This window comes from Asparagus officinalis, chromosome 3 (assembly GCF_001876935.1).
Source record: "Asparagus officinalis chromosome 3, Aspof.V1, whole genome shotgun sequence".
In the NCBI taxonomy this organism is placed as follows: Eukaryota; Viridiplantae; Streptophyta; class Magnoliopsida; order Asparagales; family Asparagaceae; genus Asparagus; species Asparagus officinalis.
Window position 1 is genome coordinate 43,874,128 of NC_033796.1, and position 14,989 is coordinate 43,889,116.

Genomic DNA, 14,989 nt, shown 5'->3' on the forward strand with positions numbered 1-14,989 from the left:
TAGGTTATAGTTAGTTCCAGTGTATCCATTCATGTCTAATTTAGTTAGGCAAACAACTAACTGAAATAAGAAATGACATAGCTTATAAATTACCTAATTCCGGGGAAAAATGCGTTAGCCCAGTTCTCTGGAGCGTAGTTCATGACAATGTTGTAGGCTGTCTAATGTCCTCCACATAGTCATTCCATTCTGCTTTAGTATATTTGTAACAAGCAGATTGCAAAAGGTTGCCCAAAATCCGAGTATCCTTTGCGTTGAAACCCAAATCCCGCAACTTTGTCCTGAAATTCTCAACTAGATGCAGAACACATCTAGAGTGTATAGCATCCGGAAAATATAATCTGACTGCTTCTCTGATCCCCTTATCCGCATCAGATATTATAACTAGCTTGTGTGGAGGGTTGTATGGATCTGGCCTTTCATAGAGAATAGACCATAAACCTATAAATATTTGTAGTTAACATATTTGAAGTTAGAGTTAACAACGAATGAGTTAGAACTAGCATGAATTCTAGTAGAACTAACATTACCCGAACTAACCTTGTAAGAACCAATTCCAGTTTACAGTATTTTCCTGATCGCAGATGCAATAGGCTAATGGAAATATCCCCTAATTTCCATCGTATGCAACGGCGCTGAGGAGTATACCTTTGAAACGCTCTTTCAGAAAGGTATCATCCAAAAATATAAGTGGTCTACAACCGTTCAAAAACCCATTTATGCAGGCGGCATAACAGATGAATAGCTTTGAAAACCTCCCCTCATTTTGTTCAACATGAATGTAGCTACCTGGGTTTGTCTTCTTAACCTCTTCTACATACCTAGACCATTGAAGATTATATGTTAGGATCAACATAAATGAAATTAGTGTCTATATTATAGATATTATCTTCTTTTACCATCATAATTGATCGTAGGACTCATGGGCATCACCATATAGTAGCTCTTGTGCTCTTTCTTTACCCCCACCATATCTTGCTATAATCGACCCTAAGCCCATACGAAGTTAGTAACTCCTTTTGTACGTCGATAGGTCGTAAATCAGGTCGGACCTTTAACGTGGGTAATACTTAGGTCGCAATGAATTGTCGTGACGCCCTAGATTGACCTGCATTATTGCCAAAATTCCCACATGTGTGGTTGTCCACGAAGGTTTTGATTTCAAGTCTGTTCTCATTTTGCGTTGGAGAGGCAAATAACATCCACGGGCATATTTGGGCTTCCTTGAACCAACAAAAGACTCGAATACGCTTCGGTTCATTCTTAGCAAACAAGTACTCGAATTTTTTGGCCATGGAATAGTATAGTAAAGCCAATCTTAATTCCTTCGCACTCTCAAACCGTTGTCCCTCACCGGTTAAAGCAGTGTGCCACCAAGCAGGAATCCTCTCTGAACTGCTAATCATGTCATGAATCATCAGAACATTATCTCCAGAAGGATTATCATTGGGGATCCTATCTGAAACACATGTGGGTGTCGACAACGGCGGGCCACCCTCTATGCTTTTTGAGTTCATACTGCTGGTAGCGCTGCAAATTTAAAGAACATGAATAACACTTAGAACTAACAATAGAAAAGGCAAAAAAAACATCAACTGCTTGTGTTATAACTATCGTGGAATCCAATTGAACTAACAATATTTTATTTAGAACTAACATGAAAACGTTTAGACCGAACATAAAGTCACTTAGAACTAACATGTTGGACCTAACACAGTTTGAACTAGATCTCATAGTAAATCGATTAGCACTAACAATAAGTCTATTGGAACTAACAACTAATAGATTATACTTAACAATAAATCTATAAGTCTATTGGAACTAACAACTAATAGATTATACTTAACAATAAATCTATTAGAACCGACATTAACTGATATTACATGAATTAACGTAGTACCTAGAATTAACAACTTAGCATGAAAAAAATCGGTTGGGTTTAGAACTAGCAAGTTGTGGGCTAGAACTGGCTGTATACAAGCTAGAACTAGTGGGATAGAAGCTAGAACTAACGTAATAGCTAGATTTAACAAGTTTTCATTTAAAAACACTGGCTGGGATTAGAACTAGCAAGTTGTGGGCTAGAACTGGTTGTATACAAGCTAGAACTAGTGAGATAGAAGCTAGAATTTACAAGTTTGCATTAAAAACGCGGGCTGGGTTTAGAACTAGCAAGTTGTGGGCTAGAACTGGCTGTATACAAGCTAGAACTAGTGGGATAGAAGCTAGAACTAACGTAATAGCTAGATTTAACAAGTTTTCATTTAAAAACGCTGGCTGGGATTAGAACTAGCAAGTTGTGGGCTAGAACTGGCTGTATACAAGCTAGAACTAGGGTAATAGAAGCTAGAACTAACGTAGAAGCGAGAATTATTAAGTTTGAATTAAAAAACGAGGGCTGGGTTTATAACTACAAGTTGTGGGCTAGAACTAGCAAATCTATTAGAATCCGAGCTATAATCCAATGAACTAACATTAACTGATATTACATGAATATTGGTCTTAGCATCAAAAAAATCCTTGCCCCTACATGTCATCTCGAACTTGAACGGCGCTGTGGACTTTTGAAGAATCCTCTTTTTCCTTGAAAGCTTGCATGTGAACCTCCTTTAATCCTCTGTTATGGCAATGCTCCACCATAGACGACAGATCCCCCTCGTTCTCAATAGGAAATTTGAAGCTTCCATTTGTTTCTTCTTTGAATGACAAACTTAATGATTCATATGGAAGATCTAACCTATCTGACACATCAAATTTTAGATCAAGAATGGTGGTTGAAGTGTTAATCTTCATGAATACTGCTCTATCACCCGAAGCTACGATGCAGGTGATGTCCTTTTCAGCCATTATGAAGTGGAGGGAAGAGTAATGGAGAGAATTTTGGTCTGAGGAAAAGTAATGGAGAGAATTTTGGTCTGAGGAAGAGTAATGGAAGAGTAATGGATAACTAGATATTTATTGCTCATGATAGCCTGAAAAAGGGGGGAAATTTCCCTCCATTTCTTACAGTAGTTTGCATTTAATGGGATGTGACGAAGAGAGGTGACAAAGCGTTTGGGGAAGAAGGAGAAGGGCAAAGTCGGGTTTTTTTTTAAAATATAATGCCTCTGGCTGTATACAGCTGACGTGGAGGGCCCTAGAAATATTAGAGGCTGCTGTTTGGGGCTTATACACAAGGGGGAAAATACAAGGGGCCTCGTCACATGATTTTTCAGCTTTTGGGGCCCCGACACATTTTTTCCTAATTATTTTTATTAATTTGTTTTGTAAATCCTAGATCTAAATAGTTGATTTCTTGCTGACTGTATGCTTATTTTTATTGAGAGAATATTACAAAGGTCTTTGATTTAGATCTATTACTTGATGATTTTGTTTCTTTCAAAGAGTGCGGTGCATAATTTTAGGATTAAGGTTTTACCTAATTTTTTTTATTATAGTCAACACAAGCTCTATGTATGTTGTTCTATGGTTAGTCTTGTAGTATATATATTATATTTCATCATCGTACTTATATATTTTGTGCGCCCCCCCTGCCCCGCCCCGCCAAAAAAAAAAAAGTTTTTAAATCCTGGATATGCCACTGCATAATATATAAATAGCCACACATCAAACCCCTTTATACAACAAAATATACCAGGACTTGTCTCAAAGTAAGATTTCAGCATAAACCAAAACATTAACATTTTAGGAGCAACTTGAATACCTTCAGTCACTACACCACCATCGGATCGTGAGCAAACCCATCACTAGGTCGATTACCAGGGCCGGTCCTGAGAATTCGGAGGCCCTAGGCAAAAACTTGAACAAAAATCCTAAAGGGGCCCTCCTATATTCAAGATTTTTTTTAAAAATAAAGTGTTGCACCCAAGTAACTTTAGGGTTGCCTACATACCAAGAGATGTTATAACTAACCTCAAGGATCAAACACAATGTAGTTCTCCTTAGCTACCCACCCTGGCCAAAGGCCTACAAATCACACCCTAACACTCTCATTCCCAAAACAAGATCAATGAACCAATAGAAGTATCACTTTATGAAGCCTCTTCTTGCATTTTTAGATGCAAAATCATTAATTAAACTTGTATAATCAAGTTTCTCCACTACATTTTTCTCAATTGACAGTAAAGCTAAGCCGTTCAATCTTTCTTGTGACATAGTTGATCGAAGATAAGATTTGATCAACTTTAACTTTGAAAAGCTTCTTTCTGCAGAGGCAACAGTAACAGGTATGGTCAACAATATTCTGTAAGCAATCCAAGCATTCGGAAAAGTACCATCCAATTTCTTCAAATAATTCAGCACGTCAATTGCTTTTTTTGTTTCTTTTGGTAAGTATTCTCTCAAAAGTTTCAACTCTAAAAATAAATCTTCGCCATCAATATCAAAATGACTGTCATGCTTTAAAGATTCTTCAAGTTTCACACAATAAGCCTTCAAACTAGCATCATCAACAATGCTGAATTTCTTCAAATCAAATAAAAACCCAAAGACTTCTTCATAATGCCGAAATTATTCAAACCTACTCTAAGAGAAGAAATAGCTTGATCCACTATATATAGAAAGTATTTAACTCTAAATGATTCTTCAGGAGATAATATTGTCTCTTCGGTAGCACTTTCATCAAATTGTCTCTTCCTGCGAATGATACGCTTTTCACGAAATACAGCTTTAATTTTCATTTCAGATGCAACATTTTTAGCTTCAGTAATGGCCTCATTAAATCCATTTTCTCTGTACTTTTCAAAAAATAATATAAGCCCATTCAATTGATCTATAGCAATATCAATTTGCATGTCTTCCTTTTGCAAAAATTTGCTAACAGAATTAACAGCAAATAATAAATTGTGCCAAACAATCATACCCAATAAGAACTCAAAATTCTCCATTTCATTTGTTGCTAAGGACTCAGCTTCACTCTTTATTTTTGGATCTCCATCGATACTTGCCAAGTGAATTAAAGCATCTCTTATTTCTGTAGCTTGAAATCTTACTGCTCTTACACTTTCAACATGACTTTCCCACCGTGTTTGTGACAATGGCTTAAGTGTGAGACCAGAAACATGTTCTTTGAAAATATCCCACCGCTTAGTAGAAGATGAAAACAAAGTATATAAACGTTGTATCACTCCAAAAAAAGATATAGCTTTCGGACAAGAGTTTGCCATATCACAAAGTGCGAGGTTAAGACTATGACAACCACATGGAGTATAGAATGCTCTAGGATTTACTTCGAGGAGTCTTTTCTGCACACCTTTATTTTTTCCTTTCATATTAGATCCATTGTCATACCCTTGTCCTCTTACATTAGAAATGTCAAGTTCCAGAATCTTCAATACATCTTCAAGTTCGCTAAAAAGTCCTAGTCCTGACGTATCGTCGACCTTAAGAAATTCTAGAAAGAACTCTTCTACCTTTACTGGACTTTCTGAAACATCCACACATCTTATTATAAGAGTCATTTGTTCTTCATGGCTTATATCTGGAGTACAATCTAGTATAACAGCAAAATATTTTGCTTCTTTAATTATTTTGATCATTGTATGTTTAATCTCTCCCGCTAACATTCCTATCAGTTCATTTTGAATTTTATGACTGAGATAATGCTTATGAGATTCACCACTTTGATAACGTCGAATATGCTCTTTCATTACCGGATCAAATTCGGCAATCATTTCAATTAAACTTAAAAAATTTCCATTGTTCTCTTGATAAATCTTCTCATTATCCCCACGAAATGCTAAACCATTTTTAGCAAGTGTTTTTACAACAGCAACTATTCTTAATAATACTTGTCTCCAATGTTCTCTCTCTTTGTTTAATATTTCTTGCACACTTTTATCAATAGTTTCAATACTACGCAATCTTATTTCTAATTCTATCCAACTTCTCATGCAACTTATGTGCTCACTACTCCCTTCATGACTTTGAAGTCTATGACTAAGATTCTTCCAATTTTTAAATCCTTCATTAACCAAAGAACCCATTTGATTCTTGTTTCCATCTTTTCTAAATAATTTGCAACAAAAGCAAAATACCACATTCAAAGAAGTTGAATATATTAGCCATCTCCTATCATGTTTCTCTCCATTTAACCATTGTCGAGTGTAATGAGTGGAAGAGAAATGTCTGCCTTCAATATCTTTAGGAAAATCAATAACAACTCTTTTGGGTCCTCTTTCTACTAAAAGATCTCTCAATTTTTGATCAATATTACCCCAATTTGCTGGATCGTCAACATTCATGTTTTCATTGACACTCTCAATCCTAAGTTGAGTAGGTTCCTCAATGTTTCTATCATCTTCTGCAGGTTCTTCAATATTCATATTGTGTTCAGTAGGTTCTTCAATATTCATATCATTTTTCTGTTCTTCATTTTGATTTTCTTCATTATTATGTTCTTCGTTATCATGCTCTGTATGTCTACTACTAAAAAACTTATCTAGCGCTCCTGCTTGAGACTTTTCCAATTTTTCCAATTTTTGTTTCTTTTTTCTTTTTTCATATCCAGAACTATACTTTCTAGGAAGCATGATGAACGCTGAAAAAATATGATCAATCAACAATGCAAATTTCAGATCAACAAAAAATTATATACAAATACTAAAATACATAAGATCAACAAAAATTATAATTTATGAAGTTATAAAATTACCTTGAAATTTGAATAGCTTCACTTCAAACAAATTTCAGATCAACACGCTTGAATCCTAAAAGATGCACTTTTATCTCTTGTTCCTATTCAATAGACAAAAACAAAGTTTGGACTTAAGATTTTTTTTGGGACACGAATACGATGCAATCATTTGATCATATTGGGTCATGAAACAAGCTCTGAAATAAATCATATAATTGAATGGTAACATGCATCAACTAGTTTTTGGCCATGGTAACAAGCTCTGAAATAAATCAAATTTGATGTTAATATATCAAAACTGGACATAGGATTATAGGAATCTCCATTTAGGTTAATTAACTTACTTTTATCCGTCTTTAAAAGTCTATGAAGCTATTGCTAAAGGACAAAAAAAAAGTTGTAGGATGCTGCAGTAGGACATTAGTCAATTATAGCCTACAAAGCTACTTAGCTAGTAGCTACACAATTACATAGTTTACTGTTTACACTTTACATTAGTCAATTACAGCCGAACATGCCAGGTTTAAGCGAAAAAGCATCTCGCACCTTAATTCGGCGGAGGAGGCGTCAGGCGTAGACGGCAAACAGACTCGGCGAGGTCGCGTTTTCCGGTGGGAGGGGCGGAGGGAGTCGCCGGAGGCGGCGCCGTGGAGTTCGACACTTCGACGAATCGACGGTGGAGCCGTGGAGGAGCGGACGGAGTCGGGAATAACTGAAGAAGATGAGAGGTCAGAGAGAGACCTAGGTTTTGTCACTTTTGTGTATTTATAGGAATTGGAATTATGCTATTAGAACCCTCTAACAATTTTGCACAAAAATCCTCTTACTTTTTCATATCTATAAAAGGTATAGAAGTATTATATTGGGGCCCCTATTTTTTGAGGCCCTAGGCGAAGGCCTCTCCCGCCTACCCCTAGGGCCGGCTCTGACGATTACATACCACCAAACTTTGTTCTTTATTAGCCAAAGCTGCAACCGCTACATTTGCGGCTTGGCGACAACTAACAAAAAAAAAAAAAAAAAAAATCAAAATAATCAGCTTGAGCTGAAACATCTAAAGAATGATTGGCCTTTTGTGCAAAAATACGAGAATTGCGCTCGTTCCAAATCAGCCATAAAACTGACATCCCAAAGTAAATGCTGGTTAGTATGCACAACATATAATCTCCATGAAGAGCACAAATGTTCAAGAGAGAAAATAGACCAGATAAGGAGAATTTATGTAAAAGAGTTCTCCAGCTAGAGAGCACGAAAGGACATGAGACAAAAATATGTTCATATGTTTCATAATCATCACCACACTGGGGGCAAATAGGATCAATAGCAATTAATCCCTTTTAGTATCAACCTATCTCTGGTATTCTATTTAGCTTTCGAAACAAATCAAAGAAAAACTTTAACTTTAAGAGGAATAGATATTGTCCGCAAATTCATATATTAATTATGATGTAACCTCACCATCAATTTGAAACTGATAAGAGGATATAAGAGGTTTTGACAATTTCTTGTTTGACAAAACTTAGACTTCTACTGGGCGGGCTTTGTTCAGGTTGAAAAGAGACCATAAAGCTAGTTCTTTAGACTAGCACCCCTAGTTTAATTCAGAACTAGTTTAGGAAAGAGTTGGGCCAGGACTGGTAAAGTTAGATGGGAAGATAAAAAATGAATTAGCCCAAGGAAAGACAATAGCACAAGAAGTCCAGATCGAGTATGATGTTACAATCGACGTAGATGATGAAGATACTACTCCAGAATTAGCTTAGAAAAAAAATAAAAGTGAAGAATGCTTGATCTTGACTCAATAAAGAACGAAACAGAAAGAATAAAAGACAACATTTTCTTAATATTTTATAGAATAACCTAATTTTTTTAGTAAAATTAGGAATATTTGGAAGAGATATTCACGAGTTTTTAAATATTTTTATATACTTATTTTGTGGACGCTTTTATCATATAAAATTATACTAGAGTCAGCATTAATATTTAATTTATAGTTTTTAATGAAGTCTATCAATGATTAGGAATAAAATCCATATTCTCTTTTGTGCCATTTTAACCACTTCTAATCAATTGTCTAGACTTATTGCCTTTACTTATTCCTCTTGCTATTATAATGTTATTTTTCAAGTATTTTAACTTTTGCAACACTATACTTAGGTAAAGCTTCATTTCATGTCAATCCAAATAACATGAATATTCAAATTGGCTTCACGTTGATTTCATGTCAATTCAATTATCAACATGAAACTTAAATTGAGTGTAGTCTATTCAAACAAACATTAAAGAAAATAAGTAATCACAATATTAAATTTTAGAGACATAAGTGAGCAAAAACTATCAAATTGAAATCGAAGAACAAATTTTAATAAGAAAATAAACTAAAAATAAATAATTATAATATTTAACACGTGCAATACACGTGCATAAAAACTAGTTAAACGAAAAGCACAACATGTCGCATCTCATTGCATCTCCCCTCACCCCACCTACCCTCTCCGTATCCCGTACCCTGCCTATTTGGCTAGAAAATTTGGTGACTAGAGAATATATAGTTTGGGCCAACATAAGTATCGTGGCCCATTAAGTATGTTCAAAATCCCAAAGATGTGGCCCATTAGGCAAAATATTTGTGCAACTATTGGACGGTCGAGATTAATCAATCTATCTGCCCTCTTGATGTAAACCCCAAACCTCACAAACCCCAATTTCCCTGAGCATATATAACTTCAGGCCGCGGTTTTCTCTGTTTCCTTCTCCCGTTCGCTCATCTCGCCGCTTTGATCTCTTCGTTAGATCCAAGATGAAGGTAATAATGCTAAACCTAGATCTAAAGATTACTTCTTTTTGTGTTGTAGAATCGGAACCTTCTCATGCTGTTAGATTTGATGATTCTATTCCAAATCTAAGTTTTAATGACAATTTTTTTTTGTGGTTTTTTTAGTTCAATATCGCCAATCCCACCACTGGGTGCCAGAAAAAGCTCGAGATTGACGACGACCAGAAGCTGTAAGTTTTTTCATTTACAAGTTATGCTCTTTTGAGTTCCTTTATTAGTTTCATTGCGCCTTTGTTGCATTATTTGTTCCTGTTTAATATTTCATAGGTTGCCAAAGATGGTGTATTTATTTTATTTGTTACTTGGTTAATTACGGTTTCTAGTACTTAGTCTAAACCATATGTGAGTGTTTAGTACCTATGATCTTGTCATTGTACAGCATCATATGTGAACTTTGAGCTAATTATTACCCACAGTTGTTAAGGTTGGAGCTTAACACGTAGAAGGCTTCTCTTATCCCATAAACTCATTAAGTACCTTTGTCAAATGGGATATTCATGAAATAGTTCCCCAAAACTCATATAAATAAATCCCTGAATCACTTAAGTTGTCTCAAATAAGTCCCTCAGGCCATAATCTGTCATCTGTCTGCAGTTTTATTCTTGCTGGGATAGCTAATTATGGCAACAACCTTTATCTTCTTCGAAATTCACCCTTAAAACTATTTTTTCTTTGAATTTTACAGAACATAAACTCATGTATGACTGTTGTTTGGCTGAATAACCTGACATGTAACTTCGCTATGGACGTTTTTCAGAAATAACATCTGCAGACTAGTGGTTCAATGTCGTTTGATGCAGTGCCTTTGTTTTTTGAAGTTTTAATGTTTTACGAAATGACTTTCCAGATCTCATCTACGCCTTAAGTTGTTATTGCAAGTTTTTTTTTGTTTTAAGAAGCAAGCTTATTATAGAATGTTAATGATAGCAAGTAGTTAATGGGCATTTTTGCATCTATTATATCATTTCTATGTGTTCTCTGTCCATTCAGTTGTATCATTACTAATAACTTCAAATAAAAGAATGTCCAGTCCTTTTCTGTTTCTGTGCGCAACATGTACTGCTTTTGATGTTATTTTGTCACCCTTATGATTTTAATAACCGTTCATTCTTTGTTCTTAGTCCTTTGGGTAATTGATCTGGGAATCTTATTCTATGACATTATTAGTTTGTTATATCTACTGTTCTACAGTTCTGAATACTTGTGAGACATCATGCACTAATCAGCAGTATCTTATTTGGCGAACATCTCTTCCACTATTTCTCCCTAATTTGTTTGTGAGACATTGCAATTTAATTCTCAGTATAGGCACTATGCAATTTGATTCTTACTGTATGTAAATTACCATCTAAGCCATCATCCACCCTATTTCCTCTGTTGGTTGATGTGTGTCCATGTTACTTACTGTCTGTAAACATGCATGGCTGCGCATTGCATATTTTATTTTCTGATTCATGTCCTGACTGTTCTTCTCTTATACAGCCGTGCGTTTTATGATAAGCGTATTTCACAAGAAGTCAGTGGTGATGCTCTTGGCGAGGTAAGACTACTATCTGACAACACAATACTTCCTTTATACAGCCGGGAATTCTATGTATTTTCAGTTTTTCTTTTATTATTTATTAAACTACTGTACATATTCATTTGTTATTATTTTTCTTATCGATATACTCAGGAGTTCAAGGGATATGTTTTCAAAATCATGGGAGGTTGTGACAAGCAGGGTTTTCCCATGAAGCAGGGAGTGCTGACTCCTGGTCGTGTCCGCCTATTGCTGCACAGAGGCAAGTTTAAATTTCCTTAATTACATTCAGATATCTAAGCTCTGTCAATAAACGTGATAATTGTTTACGAACTGATAATTTGTTTCTTAACAGGAACACCTTGCTTCCGTGGTTATGGAAGGCGCAATGGAGAGCGAAGAAGGAAGTCTGTGCGTGGGTGCATTGTTAGCCCTGATCTCTCTGTCCTCAATCTCGTTATTGTTAAGAAAGGTGAGAATGACCTTCCTGGGTTGACTGATGTTGAGAAGCCAAGGATGAGAGGACCATATTGTTAAGAAAGGTGAGAATGACCTTCCTGGGTTGACTGATGTTGAGAAGCCAAGGATGAGAGGACCAAAGAGGGCCTCCAAAATCCGTAAGCTGTTCAACCTTTCTAAGGAAGATGATGTTCGCAAGTATGTCAACACTTACCGTAGGACCTTCACTAACAAGAAAGGTTAGTTATTTACGTTTATCTGTTGCAAACTTAATTTGGTAATTATTTTGATGATTGTTTTGCTTTTACTATGTTTTTTGGAGAGACGTGCTGTTACTATGTTGTCAGTGCCTTTTCGCTTTTTCTTTCTTGCTATGTTTAAAAACATAGAATGATAGAAGAGCCCTTTGTCTTTTTCTAGTTTTGGTTCCTGCCTCTGCTTATTCCATTTTTATCAGTCACAAGTGTTTTCTACTTTTTTGAATCTCAATTCGTTGCAAAATATTGAGAACTCATAATCCGTCATCCCATGTTGATCTTAAATGGGAAAAAGGGTTGATATTGGTTTTGACAGTATAATGTTGATCTTAAATGGGGAAAAGTGATGATATTGGTTTTGCCAGTATAAAAGTTCTCCCTTGGTGGTATATTCAAGCATAATTTATATAGTGATGATCAGTGTTGTAAATAGCGGCCAATAGCGGGGCTATAGCGGCGCGAATAGCGGTCGCGGCCCTTCAGCGCTACGCGTGGGGGTTTCGCGGCTGGCTTAAGCGGGAAAATCCGCTATTCATTCGAATAGCGTGTAAAAGCGGATTTTAGCGGGTTAAAAGCGGGTTTTCACGGTTAAAAGCGGATTTTCGCGGTTTAAAGCGGATTTTCGCGGTTAAAAGCGGCTAAACCCGCTATCACACATATTATGATGCTATATTTCTTGAATTTCTTCATAGTTTCATTCATACAACAAGCCTACTAATTGTTATTTACTGATAATACAAGAAATTTACAACTAATTGAATTTTTAGATTTTTTATGAATTTTCTTATTATTTAGGATATTTAAATATATTTAAATTTAACTGCTATTTGACTGTGTGCTATTTGCCGCGATTTCACCGCAATAGCCCGATATAGCCTTAGCGGTACCTCGCCGCGACGCGCCGCGATCTGCTATCAGCAACCTTGGTGATGATTTCTTGTGTTTATCTCTCCTCGTTACAAATAAATGTGAATTCTCTAGCCAATGCTTCCATTCTCTTATTCTAAAAAAGAGTACATTCATCATACACTTCATTTTATAATAATTTTTAATATAATATTCCATCCAGAGGATTCAACTGTTTGTTCATTGATGATGGTAGTTTTTCTTAAGATAAGTTCAATGCTGACTATCAGTGCATAATGCCCCATTAGTGGTCTAAATGTAATGCGGACTATCAGTGTGTGATGCCCCATTAGTGTTCTAAATGTTTATCTGAAGAAAAATTCAGGCTTGACATCTTAACCCAACACAACTTTTCATTGCCATTTTGCTGTGGTGATTAGACTCTAATGTTATTTGAGCACACCTTTTTTGTCTTTGACGTTCCCCTCTTCTGTCAATAATTATCAATCAAATCTTTACTCTTTACTTTAGGGCCTGTTAAGCTCCAGGATTAGACGGATATGACTGATAAAGTCAGAAATTTTAGAATCCCCATTGTTCGCTTTTTCTGTCAATTTTGATGGATGAATGGAAAACATGAGAGGTTTTAGACTTTTCCACATTTTGAATAAGCAATCTGTTAGTTTCAGGTGACAATAAGAGGCATGGCAACTCATATGATACAAGCGTCAGTTGCTAATCTATCTTGTTTACTCAGGCTCTTACATGTAGTTTCCACTATTTTCATTGTTTAATAACTTTTTCATACAATCTGAGCGTAAAGCTTTAAGGTAGGATTTCTGATACAGGAAATTGCTGATGATTCTTGATATCTTGATCAATTTCCTTTCCTCGGTTTTCAACTAAACAAACGCAAAAAAAATAGGTTAAGAAAATAAACCTGACAACTCTTCAAGCTTGGTTGCATATGTTCCCAGAATATTTTAAAAATTCCTTGGGAACAAACAGCATTTTGTTTTTAGATTCAGACTGGTTAGTGGATTCAAGTTGTCACAATCTTTTGCAATTGATCCGGGTTGTCCTGAAGCAAATTTTGCCATTGTTTTTGCAGGAAAGACCTGCAGTAAGGCACCAAAAATCCAGAGGCTTGTGACTCCCTTGACCTTGCAAAGGAAGCGAGCCAGAATTGCAGAGAAGAAGAAGAGAGTTGCCAAGGCCAAATCTGAAGCTGCAGAATACCAGAAGCTCCTTGCCTCGAGGCTCAAGGAGCAGAGGGACCGACGCAGTGAGAGCTTGGCAAAGAAGAGGTCCAGGCTCTCTGCTGCAGCTGCCAAGACTGCTTCAGTCTCTGCTTGAACTCAGGATTATAGTTTATAACTAGGTGGCTTTCTGTCTTCTGTGTTAAGTAGTAATTTTGAATCCTTAGTTTTTTTGTCTGGACCATGATTTCCCTTTGAGGATGTGGAGTTGCGTCTGTTGTTTGTCATTTGATTTTCCAGGCAACGAGTTAAAACATGAAACATCCTTATATCGTATTAGTTTGTTCTTCAACAGATCTTGCATGCATATATATATGCACGTGTTCCTCTCTTTGTTGTAGATTTATAGTGCTGGTATTGTTAAACATTAAAAAATTTGATTTGGAACATTTTTGGCATATGGTGAAGTGGTTTTAGGCACCTGCAGTGGAAAACAATTCAGTGGATAATGGATATGGATGGTGAAAACTGGTTTATTTTAACTCCACCCCTACATCACGCCTCGAAGATGGAGCCTATTTTTAAAAGTAGGTGAGTCTTTCTCTTCGAGGCGTGATGTAGGGTGGGGATTTGACCACCTCACTACCAAGTTCAATGAAGAAACTTGGTACCAAGTTTATTCATATTTCTCTTCTCATATATATATATATATGTAGGTGAAAACTTGTGTCAACTTAAGTGGATAGGGAATAGTGTGTCCATCAAAGTTTTTAATCACTCATATTGCCTAGGGATCTTTGTATTATATAAAAATGTGTTTTATATTAATAAATGTGTGGCTACAAACTTTGGTGGACATCAACTTAAGTTGATAGGAGTCTTGCTCTCTCTCTCTCTCTCTCTCTCTCTCTCTCTCTCTCTATATATATATATATATATATATATATATATATATATATATATATATATATATATATATATATATATATATATATATATATATATATATATATATATATATATATATATATATATATATATATATATATATATATATATATATATATATATATATATATATATATATATATATATATATATATATATATATATATATATATATAGATATATATATAGAGAGAGAGAGAGAGAGAAACTTATGTCAACTTAAGTGGATGTCCACTAAGTTTCTTAGTCATTGATGATCACTTGATTGAGCTACATTGTGGATGATCC

At 35.5% G+C, this 14,989-nt stretch overlaps 2 protein-coding genes and 1 long non-coding RNA gene across 4 annotated transcripts; 1 reads left to right on the plus strand and 2 right to left on the minus strand.

Annotated features, from left to right (window-relative positions):
- LOC109835027 (zinc finger MYM-type protein 1-like) lies at positions 4,467 to 5,891 on the minus strand. Its single transcript, XM_020403027.1, has one exon. It carries the CDS (start codon positions 5,889 to 5,891, stop codon positions 4,467 to 4,469), a length of 1,425 nt encoding a protein of 474 aa, XP_020258616.1.
- Positions 5,913 to 7,315, minus strand: LOC109833975. The gene is made up of 3 exons (XR_002245405.1): positions 7,181 to 7,315; positions 6,653 to 6,735; positions 5,913 to 6,538 (listed from the first exon to the last, which is right to left on the minus strand). It is a non-coding gene; the product is annotated as an uncharacterized LOC109833975 (long non-coding RNA).
- Positions 9,323 to 14,153, plus strand: LOC109833973 (40S ribosomal protein S6). 2 transcript variants are annotated; one of them, XM_020401861.1, is made up of 7 exons: positions 9,323 to 9,440; positions 9,576 to 9,640; positions 10,953 to 11,010; positions 11,146 to 11,254; positions 11,348 to 11,483; positions 11,554 to 11,690; positions 13,666 to 14,153. In XM_020401861.1, exons 1-7 carry the CDS (start codon positions 9,435 to 9,437, stop codon positions 13,908 to 13,910), a joined length of 756 nt encoding a protein of 251 aa, XP_020257450.1. In that variant the 5' UTR covers positions 9,323 to 9,434; the 3' UTR covers positions 13,911 to 14,153. The 2 variants fall into 2 exon arrangements, with proteins under 2 accessions (XP_020257450.1, XP_020257449.1); XM_020401860.1 differs by having other exon boundaries at positions 11,348 to 11,464; positions 11,535 to 11,690.

Bases quoted from the DNA above. Each gene is read 5' to 3' on its own strand.
- LOC109835027 (XM_020403027.1), bottom strand. From the start codon at position 5,891: ATGAGAAGTTGGATAGAATTAGAAATAAGATTGCGTAGTATTGAAACT.
- LOC109833973 (XM_020401861.1), top strand. The intron at 11,255-11,347 runs GCAAGTTTAAAT...GTTTCTTAACAG, and splicing joins CCGCCTATTGCTGCACAGAG to GAACACCTTGCTTCCGTGGT. The intron at 11,691-13,665 runs GTTAGTTATTTA...TTGTTTTTGCAG, and splicing joins GACCTTCACTAACAAGAAAG to GAAAGACCTGCAGTAAGGCA.